Source organism: Copadichromis virginalis, linkage group LG18 (assembly GCF_057382275.1).
Source record: "Copadichromis virginalis isolate Kocher_CV1m ecotype Utaka linkage group LG18, C_Virginalis_male_GT1.1, whole genome shotgun sequence".
Classification (NCBI taxonomy): domain Eukaryota; kingdom Metazoa; phylum Chordata; class Actinopteri; order Cichliformes; family Cichlidae; genus Copadichromis; species Copadichromis virginalis.
In genome coordinates this window covers 31,376,945-31,398,536 of record NC_140635.1, presented here as the reverse complement: position 1 = coordinate 31,398,536, position 21,592 = coordinate 31,376,945, and the positions used below count along the sequence as shown (strand labels likewise).

General features: G+C 38.4%; 2 protein-coding genes across 3 annotated transcripts; both read left to right on the top strand.

Annotated features, from left to right (window-relative positions):
• Window positions 1-74: 74 nt before the first annotated feature.
• On the top strand, window positions 75-5,179 carry LOC146688307 (cAMP-dependent protein kinase inhibitor alpha-like). Of its 2 annotated transcripts, none has more exons than XM_085439688.1 (3): window positions 75-416; window positions 834-1,024; window positions 2,342-5,179. In XM_085439688.1, exons 2-3 carry the CDS (start codon window positions 862-864, stop codon window positions 2,413-2,415), a joined length of 237 nt encoding a protein of 78 aa, XP_085295814.1. In that variant the 5' UTR covers window positions 75-416; window positions 834-861; the 3' UTR covers window positions 2,416-5,179. The 2 variants fall into 2 exon arrangements, with proteins under 2 accessions (XP_085295814.1, XP_085295816.1); XM_085439690.1 differs by lacking the exon at window positions 75-416 and adding an exon at window positions 449-626.
• Window positions 5,180-5,677: 498 nt separating this feature from the next.
• On the top strand, window positions 5,678-21,320 carry lyn (LYN proto-oncogene, Src family tyrosine kinase). The gene is made up of 13 exons (XM_085438416.1): window positions 5,678-5,840; window positions 9,349-9,485; window positions 9,917-9,959; window positions 10,711-10,816; window positions 12,108-12,206; window positions 12,325-12,428; window positions 12,580-12,729; window positions 13,395-13,547; window positions 16,647-16,829; window positions 16,971-17,047; window positions 17,364-17,517; window positions 19,182-19,313; window positions 20,160-21,320. Exons 2-13 carry the CDS (start codon window positions 9,354-9,356, stop codon window positions 20,360-20,362), a joined length of 1,536 nt encoding a protein of 511 aa, XP_085294542.1. The 5' UTR covers window positions 5,678-5,840; window positions 9,349-9,353; the 3' UTR covers window positions 20,363-21,320.
• The last annotated feature ends 272 nt before the right edge of the window (window positions 21,321-21,592 follow it).

Below are 21,592 nucleotides of genomic sequence, written 5' to 3'. Positions count from 1 at the left end.
TCGGTGCTGCTCAGAGCTCTCTCCTCTCATCCTTTTGTGCCCGCTGTCCAATGAGCGATCAGATACGGATTGCCGTCTGCTCATTGGTCGCGAAGGAGGAAGATGCGGCGGCCATGGAGAATAGATTAAGGACTTTTCAAACCGTCCTGCTGGTGTGATTGATATTCGGTGATTTCAAGCCCGGGCACATCGCGCTATGTAGCGTAATCTCACTGTGTTGGTACCGAAGTCTCGTTGCTTGGCTTCGGTGGTTTTTTGGCCACATATACTTGTAGTTTATTCCTTTGGTTTTGTGTTGTTTGTTCTGTTTGGTCGTTTGATATGATGTCGGGCCCGTTGTGCTGCTTTGAGTGAAGTCCCTCCCTCCCTACACAATGTAGCGCCGAGTTCTTCCAACAGATACGTCATCACTGAAGGTAAGGAAATACTGAGAACCGGACTTAAACGGAACGAAATCCTGTCACGTGTTTTTGTGGTAGACGGACTTCACCTGGTTCTTGACTTGAGGACTTGAAGGCCTGCTTTATGGCCGGATTACCAAAGGACCGAATAGCTGTGCAAATGAATGACACAAGATTGTTCAGGCTTAAGACAGAGAACACTGACACACGTGCCTCCCTGCGCAGGTACAGATATTTAATGGTTGAATTGACTTATTGAAACAACACATGGTATCCTTATTGCCTCTTTTCGTGTCGTTTGTAAAGTAGCACTATCATAATATCACAAGACCTTTCAAGCAACCCTGCATTACACAATGAGTTGCAAAAGTACACACTGTGGTGTGTGTAGGTGAACCACTGAGAGTAAATGTACAGCTGCTCTTCTTGTAGGTGTTGCTGTGTGAACAATGCGTGAGCGATGTCTGATGTTGAGGCCACATACGCAGACTTCATCGCTTCTGGCAGGACGGGCCGGAGGAACGCCCTGCATGACATCCTGCAGAGTCCCACCGACCCTGAGGGAAGAGAGATGCCCCTCACCCTGTCTCTGTCCCAGCTGCACATCAACGCAGGAGGAGGAGGTAATACGCTACACTGATTTGTTTGGGGTGTACCACCCCTGGGATCGGAATCAGAATTTAACTGTCTGGTCGCACAAAATCCTGTATATAAATTCCACTCTGTTTTATTTATATAGGGCCAATTTACAACAAGGTAAAGATGCTACTGTACTACTACTGTAATCAAACAATCCTCTGTGAGCAAACACTTGGCGACAGTGAGAAGAAAGAAGTTCTTTTAAACAGGAAGAGACCTGGCAGAATCAGGTTCAGGGAGGAGAAGCCATCTACCATCTACGCAGGAGTTTAAGATGGTTATCAGAATAATTTTTATTTGGCCTAGTTTGTGCACATAAACAAGGAATTTGACTCTGGTTCACTTTAGTCTCTGTATCCAAAAAAGTTTTTAAATAGGCAATAGATAAATAGGCATATATCTATATATACAAGGAGAACATACATATGAGGACATGGTTAAAAAAAGTAAGGAAAATAGAAGTTACAGAACATCTTAAGAACTTATACAAACTATAACAAATTTAACACCTTTCAATTTCAACGGAAAGCTGAAAAGTAATGCTGCCTTAACACATCTAAAGCCATGCACCATCCCGAGGAAGTCCAGAGGATCTGAAAAGGTAATGCTTAGTCTTCACTGTGAAAATGAGAGCCAAACTTCTGAGGTGGTCTGTACCAAATAGCAAACCATAATAGTGATCAGATAAATGCTCCAAAAGGATACAACAACACACACAGTGAGGAGGTCCAGTCTAAGGACTCAGAGCAGTGGACGTGTCCTAGCAGGCAGCGATCAGCTGCAGCTGCCTCAGTTATGCAGGTGGATGAGTTATAAAATATGGGAAAACTACACATGGAGATCAAAGCCATCTTTGAGTGTACTCACTTTTAGAGTCAACCTCATCTAGTGCCACCTGGAGGAACTGCAGTTTTTGCCACTCCCTTGTTGGCTTCATTTTTCAGCTCTGGAGGGTGCTCCTTGCACCGACCTACACTAAAAACTTTAAAATCATTATTTTTGTACTTTAACTAACCCAAACAAAGGTAGAAATGAGCCCTGCTATACTTCCTACCACCAGGAGAAGTAATTATCTTTTGGTTATATAAAGAGGGCGAGGACAAATGAAGTGGTTGTTCCAGTTGAAGAACACATCTAGCAGAAGAGATAAGTTATTGCAAACAGTGGATGTTATGGTGTATTTTACTCTTTTTTTTTCTCTTTTTTTTTTTAAAGCAATAATTACACAGCTGATAGCATCCAGAAAGTTTTTAATGTGGTGTTCTAACCTGCTTTCTTTTTTTTTCTTCTTTTTTTTGTAGATGGAGACGACACTGAGGACAGCCAGAGCTCCTCCTCTTCGGCTCAGAGGGAGGCGGAGCAGAGGAACAGCTAACCTGCAGCACACTCCAGCCCGCAGACAGAGATTTGCAGGATGGAGTGAGGCTCCCACCATGATGAACCTGTTTGTCCAAAGTGGGCTGGTGGCTGGAGGGTAGTACCGTCACTGCTGATATGCCTTCAAGCAGGGCACAGTCTTCCAAATTCAACTCGAGAAGTGCTGTAATGTGAACACCCAGTGGGCTCTGCTGTGCACTAGAATAACAGATTGATTGCAGGGTGCTTTTCAGAATCGGGGGTAAGCAGAGAGGCCAATTTGTAGCTCTTGTAAAGCTAATTTTATTTTCAGTCTTAGTTACTAAACAATATAGGTTGGGGGACTGAAATACAGGAAGAAAATAGACGTGGCTCCTTTGTGAGTTTTATAGTAGTTGAAGCAATTTGTAAGACCATGTGCTGAAGTAATGTGCTGAAGTAATGGCTCACAGTGGGAGTAGCATGTCTGTAGAAGTAGTGGTGCTGATAGATTGTACTGCCAGTTAATGGCTTTATGCTAACGCTAAGTTGATAATATTGCAGAGGAAAATGGATTGGGCTGAAGTAAACCTGAGAGGACAATGCTGCGGTTTGACTTCTTGTTTATATGCTGAAGAGTGTGTTCACTGTTCTGTACTGTAGAAAGCAGCAGGATGCAACAGAGCAGTAGCCTTGTGGTCTGTTGACACCAATATTACTTAATATTGCACTTTCAGTCAGTTTAAATGTCAGTCGCTCAGTGATTAAAGATTGATGATATACATGTTTAAAAAAAAATGTTTATACTTACAAAAGGGTTTTTTGTTTTTTTTTAACAATTTCATTATCACGACCTTTGAGGAATGGTTTGATATTTTTGTAAATGCATTTCTTCACTTTCTTGCTAATGAAATGATAAAATGTCTATGTGCTATATAATGCATGTAGCTAGAGTTTGTCTTAATAGCCACCAGGGGGCAATAGATGTGGTTGCAAGATCTCAATCTGATGTCTCTGTGCTGTGTTTTATGTACATCATAATAATATTGTTGGTCCAGGATTAACATAGCAACTGAGCATTCAGTTAGCACTTGCTAAGAAGCTAGTGAATGCTGTTAAAAACTGTCACTAGTAAACCACGAGTCATTTGGCTAACAGCAAACCTAACTTGATAATACAGTTATTATTATAATTATTTAATATATTATATATATATTATTTAATATATGGTATTAAATAATAAGTAAAGCACTTGAAATTTTTACCATTTGATCCAAAAGTTGTTTTTTTCTTGACATTGTAAAGCTATGACATCACAAGAACATGACTGGTCAGTTGCAATGTTGATCCCAGATGATGCAGGAACAACACCGACACGAAGTTATGACATACCCCTGTTCCAAGACGATTTCTAGTCCTATTGAGGTCTTTAGTGGAAAATGACCCCCAGACATGGCCTCTAAAAACTTTCCTGCTGTGTTTATGGGCTCAGCCCCTCATATCAGGTCATACCAGATAAAACACTGAGTCAGTTTTGTAAATTATGGTCATTTTAAGTCTCGGAAGGATTATTAGGATCTACTCATTGACTAATAACTCGTTAACCACTGAGTGTTTGCTTTCACACTGACATCCAATCCTCTCTCTTAACCTCCAGTTTCAAAAGACCAAGACAGTGATGACAGAAATGCTTAAAGTAGGAATTCAGACACATATGGGTGATGTTGTCTGGTCTATGGTTAGCGCTGAGGTGGCCTGCAGATGGACATATTGACTAATATGAAGTAAACAAATGAATTAGATAACAGAAACGTCCTTACAGGTTACAATTAAAAGATTAGCATAAAAAAAAATTCACCCAAATCTTACATTTTGCTAACTGTCAGATATGCACACAGGTCACTGATAAAAACCTGTTGCATTTGAATCATGTTAAAATAGTATAATGTAATATCATATATGGCATTGATGAGCTGTTTTGTCACATAATGTTGCTTGGATCAGAGCTGTTGGCTTCACATTATAATACACTGGCCCCACATTACCTTCACTTTTTAGCGTGCAGGGGGATGAGAGGTGACGTGACCTCCAGGGAGTGCGTAACCAACTCTATGAGATAATTAAGGATTCTAAAAATCATAAATCTTGCAACACTACTCTAGTGTACCAGTGAGCTGCAAATTAGCATAATAAACACTCTTTATACTTGACAGCTAAGCTAATTATCTGCAGGCTCCAGCTACATTGTTAAGAGATTGATCTTGTCATCTGTCATCAGTTCACTAAGAAAGTGCATTGCCCAAAATGTCAAACTGTTCCTTAAATGTAGATATGCAATACACCGCGGAGCTTCCAGGATTTATAACATTGTTTGTTTGTTTGTTTTCTGACACTGAGCCTGAGCTATGTTCCTGCTACTGTGTGTAATAGCTAGCTGATGTTATCATCTGTACAGACCACCACGCATGCACAAAACTCTGTGTTGTCATTTTCTTCACCATTTTTGCGAACTATAACCTTCCTGTAATCCTCCAGCTTGACAGTAAGTCAATCATACTGAAGATAATGTAGCTATAAATGTTTATTTTGTAATCCTCACTCAATCAGGTGTTTAGATTGTAAACTGCCATGTAACTGTTTCGGGGCTCACTCTGGTTTCAAATTAGACTGTGTAAATGCAGCTGTTCAGCATGTTGGATTTTGGCAGGTGCATGATTCTGTGAAATTTGTAGATGTTTGTCTGAATGTGCATAACCGTATTTTCTACTCTCCGTGTCAAACAAAGTGAAATAAACTGGACAAGAGGGAAAATGCAAGTCTTCTGTGCTGCTGTACGCCTGCGGTTTGACCAGCAGGTAGCACTGTGGGAGAATTTATGAAACGTGCATTAGACTTCAACTGTGAACAACTAATGTATATATATATGTGTATAGAATGACTTATTTAATTATTGTTTTTTCTAAAAAGGACATGAGAGGAATTTTTAAAAATATTTTTTAACAGGATTAGATTAAATTAAAGGGATTCTATGACACACTGGAAAATTCTCCCCCACTTCAGGTTAAACGTATAGTATTTCCATACGTGTAGCGCTGAAAGGCCATCTGTCTGCTGTGTCTTTCAGTCTCTTTCACTCTGTGTGTGTGTGTGTGTGTGTGTGTGTGTGTGTGTGTGTGTGTGTGTGTGTGTGTGTGTGTGTGCAGTGCTGATTATGCAAATAATCATTAGACAATTGTACCAGGAAGTTTCACTAAGAAAGAAAAATCCCCAACCAGTTCCTCATTCACTCATTGGTATAACAGTCCAGGTCGGCCAGCTGACCCACTTGTCAAACCACCTCAACACCAACGCACTGCATGTGTCACCCACTTCCATGTCAAGCACAGAGAGGACGTAGCTGAGGAGTGAAACGGCTCTACATTTTGGATTAACCGTTTTCTTAACCAAGGATACAGACTGAGACAGGTAAGCTGTAATGTCCAAGTGACATCAGGCAGACGCATGCTTGGTTTACACAGACGCATTAGGAGAGGTAAAAGTGTATGTAACTTTTTTTTATTAGTAGGAAAAAAGTAAATGTAAGAAGTTTTATTAAATTGATTTTTTTTTGTTCTGTGTTTTTGTGGACGCTTTATTCATTAAGCACAATCATAACTCACATTAAGTATAATTAGTTTAAGGAAAATTCTCTACAGTGCAACATGTTTAAAATCAGTGCTTTATTTTCTATTACAAAAGTTTTATTCCTATGGTTTCATGTATGGTATAGCGACGGATTAAACATTAAAATTCACTGCATTTATTGACGTATCCAGACTTTTCCTCAGTCTATTGCAAAAGGAGGAAGTGTGTGTCTGTGTGTGTGTGTGTCATAGTCCAATATATCATGCGTGTGTGCCCTTAAGCCTTTCAGACCCCTAGTTTCCGGCTGTTTGCTGACAAGTTAAAAATATAACAGAGGCACTGAACCAACAAAGTGCAAAACAAGCCTGTGCAAACCTGCCAAACCGCTGGCTAATGCATTCACTGACCTTTTTCTACCAAGAAAAATATGGTTTTACCATTTTCTTTACATTTACTCCCTGCCATCTCAGTTCACAAATGTGTTGTAGGCTGGTTTTCAGGTGTGCTTGCTTTGTATTTGCATTAGGTTAATGGTGTGTCCCCCCCCCCCCCTACTCAAACAACTCAATTCAGGCCAGCTAGGTCCAGCAACTTTATTCAGCACTCAGTCTTTCCACATGAATATAAGATATTAACTATTTTTAACGTTATATGGTAGGATAGCTGTGCTTTGCTATCACCGGCAGCCTAGAAGCAACAGAAGTAAATGCTTTTAGCATGCAGAATGCAAGGTTTTGGTGTTGGTAAAGAAAAACTTTGGTATCAGATCAAATATTTCCAGATGAACCCTATTGTTGGGATTTGTCATATTTTCTTCCCTAAAATGTACTACCTTACTATTACTGATAATAATGTTATCAAGTCAAAATTTCATTTAAGCTGTTTGGCTTGGTCGAAAACCTAATATGCCTCAATATAATAACCTAATAATATTTCTGCCAGCCTAAGCAGTGCTTTCTCCAATTAGCATACGTACATTAGCATTAGCAAAATCAACATGTTAGCGCCAGTATGAAGAGCATGTTAGCTAGCACTAAAAAAACAAAAAACAAACAAAAAAAACCCAAAACAACCCACGCTAATTCATTTTTTGTGGGGGTTTTCTTTCTTGTTTTGCCCTGTTTTATTTTCTGACTTCCCTAACACAATTCATCAAAGAATATCTCATCTCCTTAGAACTTCTGTTCTAGCTTTTTAAAAATTTTAAAAGGCTATTTGCTGACCTACAGGACTAGTTGAACATGTTCCCCTTTTCTCTGCAGTTCAGCTGTGCACTTTAGTTTCCTGGTTAAGGACAGAAGCTTTTTATTTATTTATTTTTCCGTTGTACTTTGAATAACAGATGTTAAAAACCAACGTGCACTTCTGCTCTACAGCAACATGTTTTGTTCTTTTTTTTCCCCTTTTTTTTCCCTGTAGGGAAGCACTCAAAGTTGATTTGACCTGGTTTAATTTTAGTGCTTTATATGTTTGTGCTTTTAAGCCATATTGCTTGACAATCTAAGTATAAATGGTTTTAAAGGTGGTGTTTCTCACGCTCATAGGAAGTTTAGTTTTAATTTAGACAGTTACTCATATATAAAAATCCTTTTTATGTTCACACATTACCTTTGTAAAATATTTTAATTGTTAAACTCAAGGTACAAATATCACTTTGTTTGTCCTTAAAACTACAATATAGGAGATACATACTTTTAATGTTTTTGACTTTTATACATTTTAAAACTTATAACACCTCTCTCTCATAAAAACCAACATCACCAGTGCACATTGGTGGCGGTGGGCTTCATGCTGGTTAGCTACCCACACAAAAGTCAAAAGAAGAAAAAACAATGCAGCAAACTGCAGCAATACATGTTTGATTTCCCTGAACAGAAACCACCATTGGATAAATTGCAGCCATGTCAGAATACAGGGAAGCAGCAGTGACATTGTGACATATTTTTTTCTAAAGAACTACTTTGAGACATTCACATTTTTATTGAATTTTCGTTGAGTTACAGCAGTAACTCAAAGTTACTCAACTCAACAAACGTAGAATTTTTCACCTGAAATATTAGAGTTTGTGTAAGAAGTGCCATGGCTAATGACATTTAGACTACTGGAAACATTGGTTACCATGGTGTTGCTGAAAGTTAGATTAAAAGACTGTTACCAGTTGTAATCTTGTTAAATATATAGCTGAATCCAGCAAGTCATTAGTCTAGCTTAGCATAAGCTTTAATGGTGAATAATGGCTCTGCCAGAAGCTTGAAGGTGGCATTCAAAGCTCACAAATGAAGATATGCATTTTGGACTTATATGTATTTTAAACCCACCCAGGTCTGATATAAATGATACAAAGCGTGTGCTCAGTCCACAACCTGTGCATGTAAAACCTCATCAGGTCTTGTAAGACGCTAATGCTATGGATATAGAGGCAGAAGTAGCAGAATGTCTCATTCAAGTCTATTTTGGCTACACTGCATCATCAAATCCTCCCTGTTCTGCTTCTCGTTTTTACTGAAAGCTCTTTTCCTGAAAGTGGCAAAGACAGCAGCAGCTTACTTGGTCACTGAAACATCCCTAAAAACAGAGCAAGAAATTAAAACGCATTGTAGACAGAACAGTCTGTGTTTTGAGCAAAATGGTGGAAAAAAACACCCATCGTACTGGACATACTTCCCCATATAAATATGATAAAAGTTGGGTTTTTTGTTTACACCTTTTGATGTATGATTGAAAGAGTATTACTCAGCAATGCCTTTGCACCCCTATTATGTTAACAATCCAGTTAGAGGTCGACATCATTATTTTTATATATCTGGTGCTAAGTGGTGCTGCACCTTTCCTGTGACATTCCCATAAGATGTAAATCAGAGTGCAGTATAAAAGTCAGTACAGTCAGTGGTGTGGTGCGGCTGCGAGGGAGGCAGCTGGACAGCATGAGCAATCACGCCACATTCACTTATAGGTCCTGATGTGGTTGGTGTTAGTGTGTTTGACTGCGAACTGCAAAGCTGCAGCCACGTGCAAGGACAGCAACGGTGATAATAAAGATGCTGAAAAGCATGGAACCGAGGACAGGTCTGCCGTGGAGTTATTACAGTTACATTTGCACATGTGCAGCAGTTTGTTTTTGTGAAACAACTTATTATTCTCACTTCTTGTTATCTTCCCCTTTATGTTGAACTTATAAATAACACTGGAAACATGACACCAGTTTGGATCTTTATTTTCACATGTAAGAACTGAAGAGTCACAGGTGTCTGCTGCCACACTTTATACGCATTGTGTTTTTTCAGCAGGTGTAAATGGTATATTTGTAACAGCTTTTTTCAATCTTTCTTTTTCTCACTTCCTCGTGCAGACAGAATGGGCTGCATGAAATCCACGCTAAATCAAGGTCTGAGCGGAGGTGTGGACCAAAAAATGGGCCAACATGCTGTCCATTCTGAACAGTCACGCTATGTTAGAGACCCCACCTTTAATCCAAAAGTCAACACGGTAAGTAGTAAGACTTGGGTGGACCTTACACTCAAATCTCAAGTGTGGTTGAGTGTTAACAGCAACAAAATCGTTAGATAACAAAAAGTCAAATCATAAATGGAAAGCATGCTATTGTTTTCATTCAATCAAAAATTGACTTATAATCGTCATTTGGTTTTTTCGTCATTATTGTATTGTATGAAGAACAGAATGATTCAGTTTTCTTTACATATTGCATCAAAGATATGACCTTTCTTTTTGTTTTTGAAAAAAGTTGCTCAATGTTTCCTGCCTAATAGAATTTCCCATTTGCAAAAGATGACATCTATTACAAGGAAATGACAAAAGTCTGTGCAAAAATCTCTATGTAAATAATGTCTGCCTTAAAATAATGGAAGTAATGATGATAGAATGACACTGTGTAACTTTAATATTGTTTCCTTTTGCAGAATAACTCACTGTTACCGGGTCAGGTGTTCCAAAAAATGGAGGGTACGACCCTTTCTTCCTTGTTTTTTGTTTATTTATCTGCTGTCTGTTCATTGTTTCGTACTACTATACCGTACTTCTGGTAACACCTGTATGTGGTAGCTTCTAAGGTAATAGGGAATTCACTCACCTCAAAGTATGTATAGTGAAACAGTTAGGCCCCAGAAGTCCTCATAGTCATGAAAGACAAAATCTTCATCTTCTTTTGTTAGTTTTTTAACTTTGACTCATTTTGAGATTTCACCGGCAAATTTTGACTGATTCAAGGTTTATTTACTAATTTAGCAAATTCACTAAGAAAATTATTCTAAAGCTAAACTTTAGAATAAATAAACCAGTCAAATATATGAGTATAGGTTAAAATAGAAAGTAATCTTAGTTATGATAGTTTTTATTTAGAAAAGAGATCCTTATAGGAAGGCTAGTCACTACATTTGACCATGTAATTTTCCGCATTATATTAAAACTCTTTTATCTTAGCAATGTACACAAAGGCGTTTAAGTACATCCAACGAAGTTGCAATTTAAACATAAAATTATCATTAGTCATTACTGATTGAGACTACAGCTACTTATAAGTAGGTTGAGTAAACTGATAAGCTAGGTGCATGCCCTATAATTGCTTCTGTCTGACGTTTCTGTACATGTTGTCCCCCGTGTCTTTACATAGTTTAAAAATAGAACAACCTTTGTATTGATCTATGAGCCTATTTGCATGTGTTAAATGATGACAATTTTCTCTTTCCTATTTCAGAACAAAAGGGGGTGGGTAAAATAGTGGTTGCCCTTTTCCCATATGAAGCTGTACATCCCGATGACTTAGGATTCAAGAAGGGAGAAAAGATGAAAATTCTAGAAGAGTGAGTGTCTGGTATTTATGGTACACTGATTCATTCTCAGAAAATGTGTCATCATTTCTACAAATGGCAAGAATCACTTCCACTGTTATATATAGCCCCCCAGTTTTAGATAGACAAACTGACACCCTTTTACATATAAAGATTATTTTTTACTATTTGAATAAAAATTCTTTGTAGTCTGGATTTTTAATCAGGGGCTAGAAAGTGAGAGCGTATTTCTCCCATATTGGCTTCTCTTCATTGGCTCTCTGTTTAATGCCGATCTAAAATTCTTCTCCTCACATTGAAAGTGCTGGACGATCAGGTCCTGTCTTATGTTAAAGACCTCGTCGTACCACATCATCCCAGTAAAGCACTTTATTGTGGTTCTTAGAATATTTAAAAGCCTTCAGCTTTCAGGCCCCCTGTCTCCCTGTCCTCTCCCCCAGTCCGTCAGATGGCTTCTCTCTTCACTTCACAACTCAAAAAATTCAAAGCAAAAAATCCCCAAATTTCTTTTTATTCTTTTTAATCATGGCCTGGTTCCTTCCTTCTCTATATTTTGTTTCATCTGTCCAAATTTTGTTTAGCTTTTGTGGCAAGCTTAATCTATCCCACCAGTGACACTCCCTGAGTGTTCTGAACCCTCTATATTTTCATTTAGAAAGCCATTTCTCAATTGCAGACTATGGCAGTTATACAAATATCCTCACTGCGTGTTCTTCTTGACTTGGTTGTGAAGCTATTTTTCTCAACCATGGGAACAATCTTTTCAGCATGCGCTTAATTTAGGATTTAGCCATTGCTAAAGTTTTGTGCCATCTCTCGGATAGGCTTATTATGTTTTTTCAGACTAATGATGGTCTCCTTCACTTGCAAAGACATCTCTTTTGGCTTCATAGTTGAAATTACAGTGACAAAATATAAAAGTTTAACTTGGTAAATCAATTTCAGATATTATGTCTTCTTCCTCTGTGATGTCCAGTAACTTTTGAGCCTCTGAAAATGAGGCTGAGGATGTATGAAAATGACTGTAAACTAAACAGTTAATGCAAAATTTTTGTTATAAAAATATCATATACGTTTTATAAAAGATTTCTGCAATGTGTGAATGTATTTTAGGCTAAATTACTTGCCCATGAGACAAAATAGCATTTCAGTTCAGAAATAATATTTCTCTGAATATAGGAATTACACTAAGTTAAACGATGGAATTTAATTTTAAAAAATCATCTTTCAAGACCTTTTCAGAACATCTCTGTCAATGCAAATGATTGTTCTAAAATGTATATGTATATTTATGAACTGACAGACATGGTGAGTGGTGGAAAGCGAAGTCTCTGGTAAACGACAAAGAGGGATTCATCCCATCCAACTATGTGGCCCAAGCTGACACCATGGAGACAGAGGAGTATGTACTTGTTTCCTAATATTACTTCATGTTATTCAGATTACATTATTCATTTTTGCATTCAGCATCAACATTATGTATGTTACCAAATATTTATTATGTTTTTTGTTCCGTGCAGTTGGTTTTTCAAGGACATCACAAGGAAGGATGCAGAGAGGCAGCTGCTGGCACCGGCGAACAAGCCAGGCGCTTATCTAATCAGAGAAAGTGAAACATCAAAAGGTATGGCTACCATGGTAGCTCTGAGATACCGACATACATTCAGCAGCATTCTCCACTTTGGACACGTGGAGTTGTGACATTGTGTGTGCTTGATTTGAATGATCATGAATCACCAGTCACTCTTTTTTTTTTCTTCATGATTTTTCCACAGGGAGTTACTCGTTGTCCATCAGAGATGTGGACGCCCAGGGAACAGACTCAGTGAAACATTACAAGATCAGGATGCTGGATAATGGCGGCTGCTACATCTCTCCTAAAATCTCCTTTCGGGATATTAGCAGCATGATTAAACACTATCACAGTGAGTACAGTGCAGCCAAAAGTCTGTTTTCACACTAAAACGTTGTATCTGTGAAATATTATTTTATATGGGAAAATAAAAGATTAATTTCTACTGCAAATCCATTTACAGTACTGACTATTTATTACTGCAAATAAAAATAAAGTAATAATAATGTAAATTAAGCAACCTAATAATGCTATAAATGTAAAAAAAAAAACTGTAAATAAAAAATAATCTATTATTAAAATACTGAATACTGTAGAGGAAAAACAGCAACACTGTAGCCACTTTTACAGTAACTTCCTTAACAACCTTTTCACGGGGTAGCGTGCTCATACCTCTTCTAATAAATCTCATATATTCTGTTTGTCCAAAAAAAAACAAGTTTTAGAAACATACAAGCTGTGGCCTTATGTAGAATTATGCTTTGTATGTAAATGACTGTATGATTTCTCTGGGTGCTTCCTTTTTGCCTAATAATGTGAAACAAGTGACAAAAAAGAGCCAGCTTTGCTCCCTCCACCTGCTTCCTATGTTTGTGCAAAGCAAAGCTAGTTGGTTTCCAGCTTTTGCTCTACACTTGCTGATCAGAGAACAATGTTGATCTTCTCATTACAAAAAGATTACACATGCTATGTTATTGATTAGGAAGACTGAGCACTGTCTGTGTGTGTGCCTTCCAGACAAACCGGATGGCCTGTGCCGTAAACTTGAGCGTCCTTGTGCAAAACCCAAAGCTCAGAAACCTTGGGATAAGGATGCCTGGGAGATATCCAAAGACTCTATTAAGATGGTGAAGAAACTTGGAGCAGGCCAGTTTGGAGAAGTCTGGATGGGTGAGTAGAAATGACTTTTATGTCCAAGAGTTGACAAGGGAAGAAATTGCCAAAGAAAGGGAACGCACAATGATTTTTACCACTCTAGCCCTTCAAATAAAGACCACAACGAGGTCCCTTTAAGATACACGAGAGTATTGTTTCACAAAGAGCACAAGAGGTAGGGCACGTGGCCTTTTATCACTTTTAATTATTACCTCATGAATTCTATGACATTCCCAGCGTTATTTCCGAGAAGGCAGCCGGCCTGTAAGTGGCAGCTAACATGGATTTGGCACTTGACAAGAGAAAATCAAAGACTGGGAGACAGCAGATAAGTAACAAGGGAGCATATCTTTTTATGAGCTCCTTTATGAAGGAACAAGATGTCTAATTCCCTTCTATCATTTACAGTAAACACAGACGCAGGGAAGTGAGCGTTACAAGGAAGTTCCATTTCCCTCTAATTAAAACAAAAATGACTTCCTACTTTTGTTGTCCATGAGGTACAGGACCGTGCTCTGTTGCAAAAAAAACCCCAAACCTCGACTGCCTGCATGTCTGCCTCTGCTCAGACCATCTCATTGATGTGTCGATGAGTGCTGTCGTCTGTGGAGGAAATGTTTGAGTCCGCGGGGTGATTTGCGTGTGAGGTTTCAGAGGAATGATCACAAACAAATAGATGCGTATCATTTGTAAAAAGCGCTACCGCAGAGAAGGTTTTATTGCACAGTTTCATGAACAAACCGAAGCTGACTTTGTTTTACGGCTTTTATGTGCTTTTTTCAAAGATTTTTTGTTTTTTGTGGCTTCTGACTTACACAACTGCTTTTTCACTTCGTTAAATATAAGGGGAAGTATGTGAGAACAAGTGTGTTGCCATTTGTGCCGTCTCTGTTAGTGGGAAATTATGTGATAGTTACGTCAATACTTCGAGGTATAATTTTAACTTCAACGACGACAACTGTGTCTGACATCACTAACAGCATCTTTACAATTAGATTCAAAAAGCTACACGTGATGAATTTATAGAGGTGTATTCACTGTGGTTTGCACTGAGGTCTGGGATAATAGAATAGAATAGATGTACATGTACAACAAAATTATGTAAAAAACAAACAAACAAGCAAGTGCTACCATTACAGAAACTCCGCTGACTAAATTTACCAGTTGGCAGTACATCCATAACTGACTCTGAAACAATAAAACTCTGTGAATTATACACAGAGGGAGTTATAATAAAAGTTCAAACTGGCCACAACTCACCTTACATCTTTGCATTCAAACTGACGTACTGTATGCAGTTTCCACGCTACAATGTGACATTCAATCAACCCATAAATCATATTATTATTATCATTATGTAAGGCAACAACTTTTCCTTTGTTCTTGAACCAAAGTCACAAAAATGAGGTTTTTGTCAGGATCTTATAACTCGAAGGGAACAAAGCTAACACAACCTGACCCAAGGGTGGCCCAAAGGATCTTTAGAATAGCTCTTCCAACAAGTCATGAATAAATAATGAATGCAATGGAATTTGCGCAGCAGTTGCATTATCTAAAGCAGATATAAGAGATAAGATAAGATAAGATAGAACTTTATTAATCCCTCGGGTGGGTTCCTCTGGGAAATTCGATTTCCAAAAAAGCACAGCACCGACAGAAGTTACAGAGTTATACACACACACATATATATAAATACAGAGACAATATAAATAAAATATACGAAGGGGATAAATAGAATAAATAGGAATAAAAATAAAAATACAAGTGAATTGCACATTTCAAGTATTGAGTCTATTGCACCGTTGACTATTTACAAAAGTATTGCACAAAAGGTATTGCACAGTGAGGTGAAGAGGCACTACAGCTTAGTTGTTCCCTCCTTTGTCCTCCTGTTTCCCCTCCCTCTCCCCTCCAGAGAGGAATTAAACAGTTTGATGGCGTGTGGGACAAAGGAGTTTTTAAGTCTGTTAGTTCTTGTCTTTGGGAGAAGCAACCTGTCACTGAACAGACTCTTCTGATTGTTTATGGCCGTGTGCAGAGGATGCCCAGCATTGTCCATAATGTCCATCAGTTTCTTTAATGTCCTTTTCTCTGCCACTGTCACCAGAGTGTCCAGCTTCATGCCGACCACAGAGCTAGCCCTCCTGATCAGTTTCTCCAGCCTGGATGAGTCCTTCTTTGCTGTGCTGCTCCCCCAGCACACCACAGCATAGAAAAGTACTCCAGCAACCACCGACTGGTAAAACATCCTCAGGAGCTTCCTGCAGATGTTAAAAGACCTCAGCCTCCTGAGGAAGTACAGTCGGCTTTGGGCTTTTTTATACAGGTGTTCTGTGTTGCATGACCAGTCCAGTTTATTGTCCACCCACAGCCCGAGGTACTTGTACTTGTTGACCACCTCCACCTCCTCCCCCTCTATCTGAACCGGCAGTGGACCTGCTCTAGACCTCCCGAAGTCCACAACCAGTTCCTTAGTCTTTGAGGTGTTGAGTTGCAGGTGGTTTGTGTGACTCCATGCAGATATGTTACTGCACCTGCCAGGATCTGAATAAAAGTTATGCAACTTTCAATCTGGGTGACAGATAATATTCACACCTACCTGAATTACCAATAACAGGGTGTTTAACGGATGGAAAGGGTGTCATGCCTGACTTCGTAATGACACTGAGTGTTATGAGTAGCAGCAGATTCCAACATTTGTTCCGTGGATTCTTGTTTCCTTTATGCAGTTTTGTGGAATATTCATTTACAGATATGCTGCATTACATCATAACTGAAACCAGCTTAAAATGGAAACAAAAATCCACCTTTACAAACACTGTAACATGCAAACAAATGTGTCCAGTCATGCATCAGTGGTCAGCTTTTGACAACATGGCATATTTTTCTCACCTGTCACTGAACGTTAAACAGTAAACACAGTGTTTTCCTTCCCGTTCTTTCCTTTAATTTGCATTTGTTTGGTGTAGTTGTTTCAGTTTCCTCAAAAATGTTTGTGGAAACGTATTTGTTTCCACAGGGAAACATTGAAAACAGTCCAAAGCCATGTAGCAGAGCATATCATGCTTTAAAGTTCTTCTTTCCCCATGCTTACTCTTCACGTTCTCCACTCAGCATACTACAACAACACAACCAAAGTGGCAGTGAAGACGCTGAAGCCGGGAACCATGACGGTTGAAGCTTTTTTGGATGAAGCCAACATGATGAAGACTCTGCAGCACGACAGGCTGGTGCGGCTCTACGCTGTTGTCACCAAGACAGAACCCATCTACATCATCACTGAATTCATGGCAAACGGTAAATGCCAAAAGTCTTTAGAAAAACTAAACTGGTTATTATGAAATTTTGTGGCCTAATCACAGAGTCGACACTCCAGTATAGGCATAGATGCAGACATGCAAAGCACTGACGCTGTTTTCTGTTCTGTCTCGTCTTTAGGGAGCCTGCTAGACTTTTTAAAGAGCGACACAGGATGCAGACTGCAGCTGCCCAAGCTCATTGATTTCTCTGCACAGGTGATTACACCAATATGCTTCTTTGTGACCTCGCTGCTCACTTGTCTCACTACTGTGAACCCTGCATACTTTCACTTTCAAACATGAGGTTGTTCTGTCCCAGCATCACACTGGCAGTGTCCATCCATCCATCCATCCATCCATCCATCCATCCATCCACATAATCTAATAACAGATTGTTATTATTTGCTTGTAATTGCTTGTAACGGGGGTGATTATTTTTCTTTCACATTTCTTCTGTTTTATGTAGGTTTTGATTGTTTTCCCTTTCACTCTTATGCTTAAGACTACACACCTTCCTCTTGCTCTGTTACAGATAGCAGAGGGCATGGCCTACATTGAGAAGAAGAATTATATTCACAGAGACCTCAGGGCGGCTAATGTCCTGGTGTCTGAGAGCCTGCTTTGTAAAATAGCAGATTTTGGCTTGGCGAGAATCATTGAGGATAACGAGTACTCTGCCAGAGAGGGTAAGTGTGTATGTGTGTATGTATGGGTATGTGTGTTTGCGCATATATGTGTATGTGCGTGTATGTTTGTGTCTATGTGTATGTGTGTGCGTGTGTATGAGAATTTGAACACGTCTCCACTTTTTCTGTGGAAGGGGGCTTTCCCAGCACAAATGAGACACTACCCTGGCTTGATGCTTGTGACATAGTGAAACAAAAAGCCCCTTTTGAGAAGTGGAAGCACCCGCAAAAATTTATGTTGAATCAGACACTTTTGGTTTCATGTACCAGTCGCTCCACTTTTGTCTCACTGAAATCACACCACAGTGACCAATACCTCTGATGCCCCCAAACTACACTACCTCCTTTCACATTCTCACAAGGTTAAAATGAAGCAGGGAGTCCTTTTGGTACAGCCAACATTTCCCCATGATTCGATTAGAAAAAATAAATAAATAAAATGTCAAAAATTAAACATAGTTTTAGAACTATTTTCAGTCAAATTTTGGAAAACTGAATTGTCTTTTCATAAAGTTTATACCTACGCAGTATGGTTTTGATTTCACACCTGTAACATGCCACAAACTGGAGGACAGCGGAGGACCGGAACCGAGCTAGGAGACTGATGTGTGGGGTTAACCACCATTTCCAAAACACTGACCATTTAGTGATTGTGACATTTCAAACATTTGGAATGAACAGGGTTCATGCTCAAATTGTGTACTTCAGCAATAAAGTCTCAGTCTTAGGCGTGGTCAGGGAGGTGACCAAGAACTGGGCTGCTTCTGCAGCTGAGCTTTAGAAATCGTTTTGATAAGCGGAACCGTATGGCAGAGCAGCTAGACAGAAGCCAGAGTGACTTAAAGACAGCCCACACCCTGCCTTTTTTCATACAGTGCATTTCAGGAATTACAAAAGGATGAGATAAAGATTCTGTCGTCAGCTGAAACAGAGTGAAGTGTTTAGGCAGCAAAAACAAAAAGTGTGGTAAACAACAGACATTCTGAAGAAACATCCTGCAGAGTTCAGAAACCTGAGACTTGGATGTCAGTTTGCCATTTAGCACGGTGGTGACCATTTCACTATAGCCAAGACAAGAGTGAAATGGAGTAGAATTTTTGTGGAAAGATGGCAGATGCTTGTCGTGTGCATTGTATTGGGTGAATCCCTTCTAATATAATGAAGAAAGGATTTACCAAAAGAGTCTGTGCAATGTAATCAATGAAACACTGAGGACGTGGAGTTCTTTTTTTATGAAAGGAGAATCAGGCAACAATGCTAACCACTCTATCACCATGTCATCGATGACCGCTTTCATTACTTAACTTTTAACTTATATGGTGGGAATTTTTCAAAAACCTGTTTTGGCATTTTTAATTGTGGGGGGAAAAAAATCATTCATAGTTCATATTTTTCAAATTAAAGTAACTGTGCAGTAAAGTGCACGAGGAAGTGTCTGAATGCTATTTCTCAAGTGACTCATGAAACCTTATGAAACCCGTGTGATCACTGGTCTGGACCCAGGATGCTAAAACTATTTGCAATTGACGTTTTGAAATAAATCCAGCTACACAGATAGAATCTAAAACCTCATTTACAAAAACAGAACAGGTGATCTTTGGGATTGTGTGAGGGAATAATAGAATTATAATTTCACAGTGTCTGTTTGTGTGTGCATTCCACAGGAGCCAAATTCCCCATCAAGTGGACTGCTCCAGAGGCTATTAACTATGGCACCTTCACCATCAAATCTGACATGTGGTCATTTGGAGTCCTGCTCTATGAGATTATCACCTACGGGAAAATCCCTTACCCAGGTAAATATTAACTGCAGCACTGTTGATAACTGCTTGTGCATTTTAGTTTTTGGTAAATAAATAATGACATGGTGTCATGCTTTGCTGTTCTTCTGCACTTAAATTTACCTAACTTTAAGACCTGCTGATAACCAGGTTAGTTTTTATTATGTCCTGCCATGTCTTTTTATCATGACTATATAAAATGTAATGCATTGTCATGGATTAAAGGGCCTTGACCTATTAAATTAAAATATTGGGTTCAATAATATGATGGAAATTCTAACAATACAGAGTTCAGATGGAGAACCGTTTGTATTAGGTATGTTTTACAAGTAATATTTATTCATTTATGGTTATTACAGATGACTGAAGCTAAACTAAAAGCTGATACTACTTGTAAAAAAAAAGCACTTTAAATAACTAAAAATAATGCAAACTCAGAAAAAAAAAAGAAAGCTAATTTAAATCATTGTGCACTTATAAAATGTATTCAGGAAATCATTTAAATTTAGTCCCTTTTTTGAACCCTGTAAACACATAGGCATCACAAGCCAATGTTTATTGAGACTCTGGTATATGTTTGTCGAGACTCAGGTCTCTACATGACTGAGTGAAGTGTTTGTGTTGATATTTTTATTGTATTATACTGGTCTGAACTTCATAAACCTCTCCCCTGACACAGCTAACTGTAACCATAACTTTTATGACCCAGCCTCACTGAGCAGTAAGGCGCTATGCTGAGAAAGACTGCCCTCTGCTGGTGACTTTTGTGTTCTACTTCGGGTTGAGAATGTGACGGCGAGTACAAAAAGGTTCTCATTGGAAGCCTTTCCAGCAGTATTTACACTAATTTGGTGTCTGCAGGCATGACTAAAGGAGAGGTGATGTCCTCAATACAGCGCGGCTACAGGATGCCTCGGCCCGACAACTGTCCCACTGAGCTGTACGATATCATGATGTCCTGTTGGAAGAACAGACCTGAAGACAGGCCTACATTTGACTACCTACAGAGTGTCCTGGATGACTTCTATACCGCCACAGAGGGACAGTACCAGCAACAGCCATAGATGGAAACAAAACTGGAGAGACTTTTGGCACATAATAAACTAATAAAGGTTATCTTATCTTATCTTATAATGCAAGCAGCTTGTAAATAGCTTTATGTTTGGACCTACTGGAGATATGTGATTGTATTTTCTATGTTTATATTCATGTATATATGATACATTCTGCAGTAAGCTGTGTGATATATTCACAGTGGACAAAATATAGTTTGCATGTTCCAGAATATAATTTACTGCAGATTTTCAGGGTGTGTAAATATGAGGTTTTGTGCAGTTAAGCCTCGGTGATCTGGAGGAATTTTACAGAAGTAAAATTGTATCATATTATTTGTACTTTTGACACTGGAGTCTTGTTAATAAGTGTTTCAATAATTAGGGTGTTTGTGAGAGTTACTGAACAAACAGCAGGCATTATACAAAGAATTTGTGAAGCAATGATATGTAGGTTAAGAACACACTTTGCACGCAGTGCAAATTTTAAGTGGTGATATTTTGGGTTTACAAGCGATGGGATGAGTTTCTATGAGTTTTTGAGCATTGATTTTTCATAAATTTTAATTACTTTACAAGAAGAAATGGTAAATGAATATACACATTTTTACTCAGCCATACCACTCTCTTCAAAAAGATTTACATGACGATTATGATTACTCTGCATTTTTATTTTGGCATGAGAACTTACTTCTTCACAAGCTGCTCTTACTAAATTAAAACAACGGTTTTCTTGTTTTTGTTGCTTACTGTTTCAGAGACTTGTTGATGCCCCACTTCATATTGAAGTGCTCTAGCTCTTGCTTGTTTTTTTCTTCATCACATCATCATTTCAAGTAGGCTTTGTTATTAAAAGGAGATTTATGTTTCTTTTTTAAAAAAAAATAAAGTGCAGTAATTGTTATGCTGTATTGAATGCCTTTGTACAAATGTGAAAAGAGCTTTAATAAATGCAGCAGGTAGCATTGTTTCCTTGGTGACAAATTTATACACTCTAATGAATTTATAAAATTAGAGATAATTAATATATTCAATTATAATTCAGTTAATTAATTCTATATGTGCTTGTCAAACGTAAGTACTGTACCTCGATAAGTTTTTTTTTCTTTCCTTAAGTAACACAAAGATGAAAAGAAGGAGAATTACTACTACTACTAATGATGATAATAATGATGATGATACAAACTGTACTGAAGTTTAAGGGAACAAAATGTAGATAACGACTAAATATGGAAAAAGACT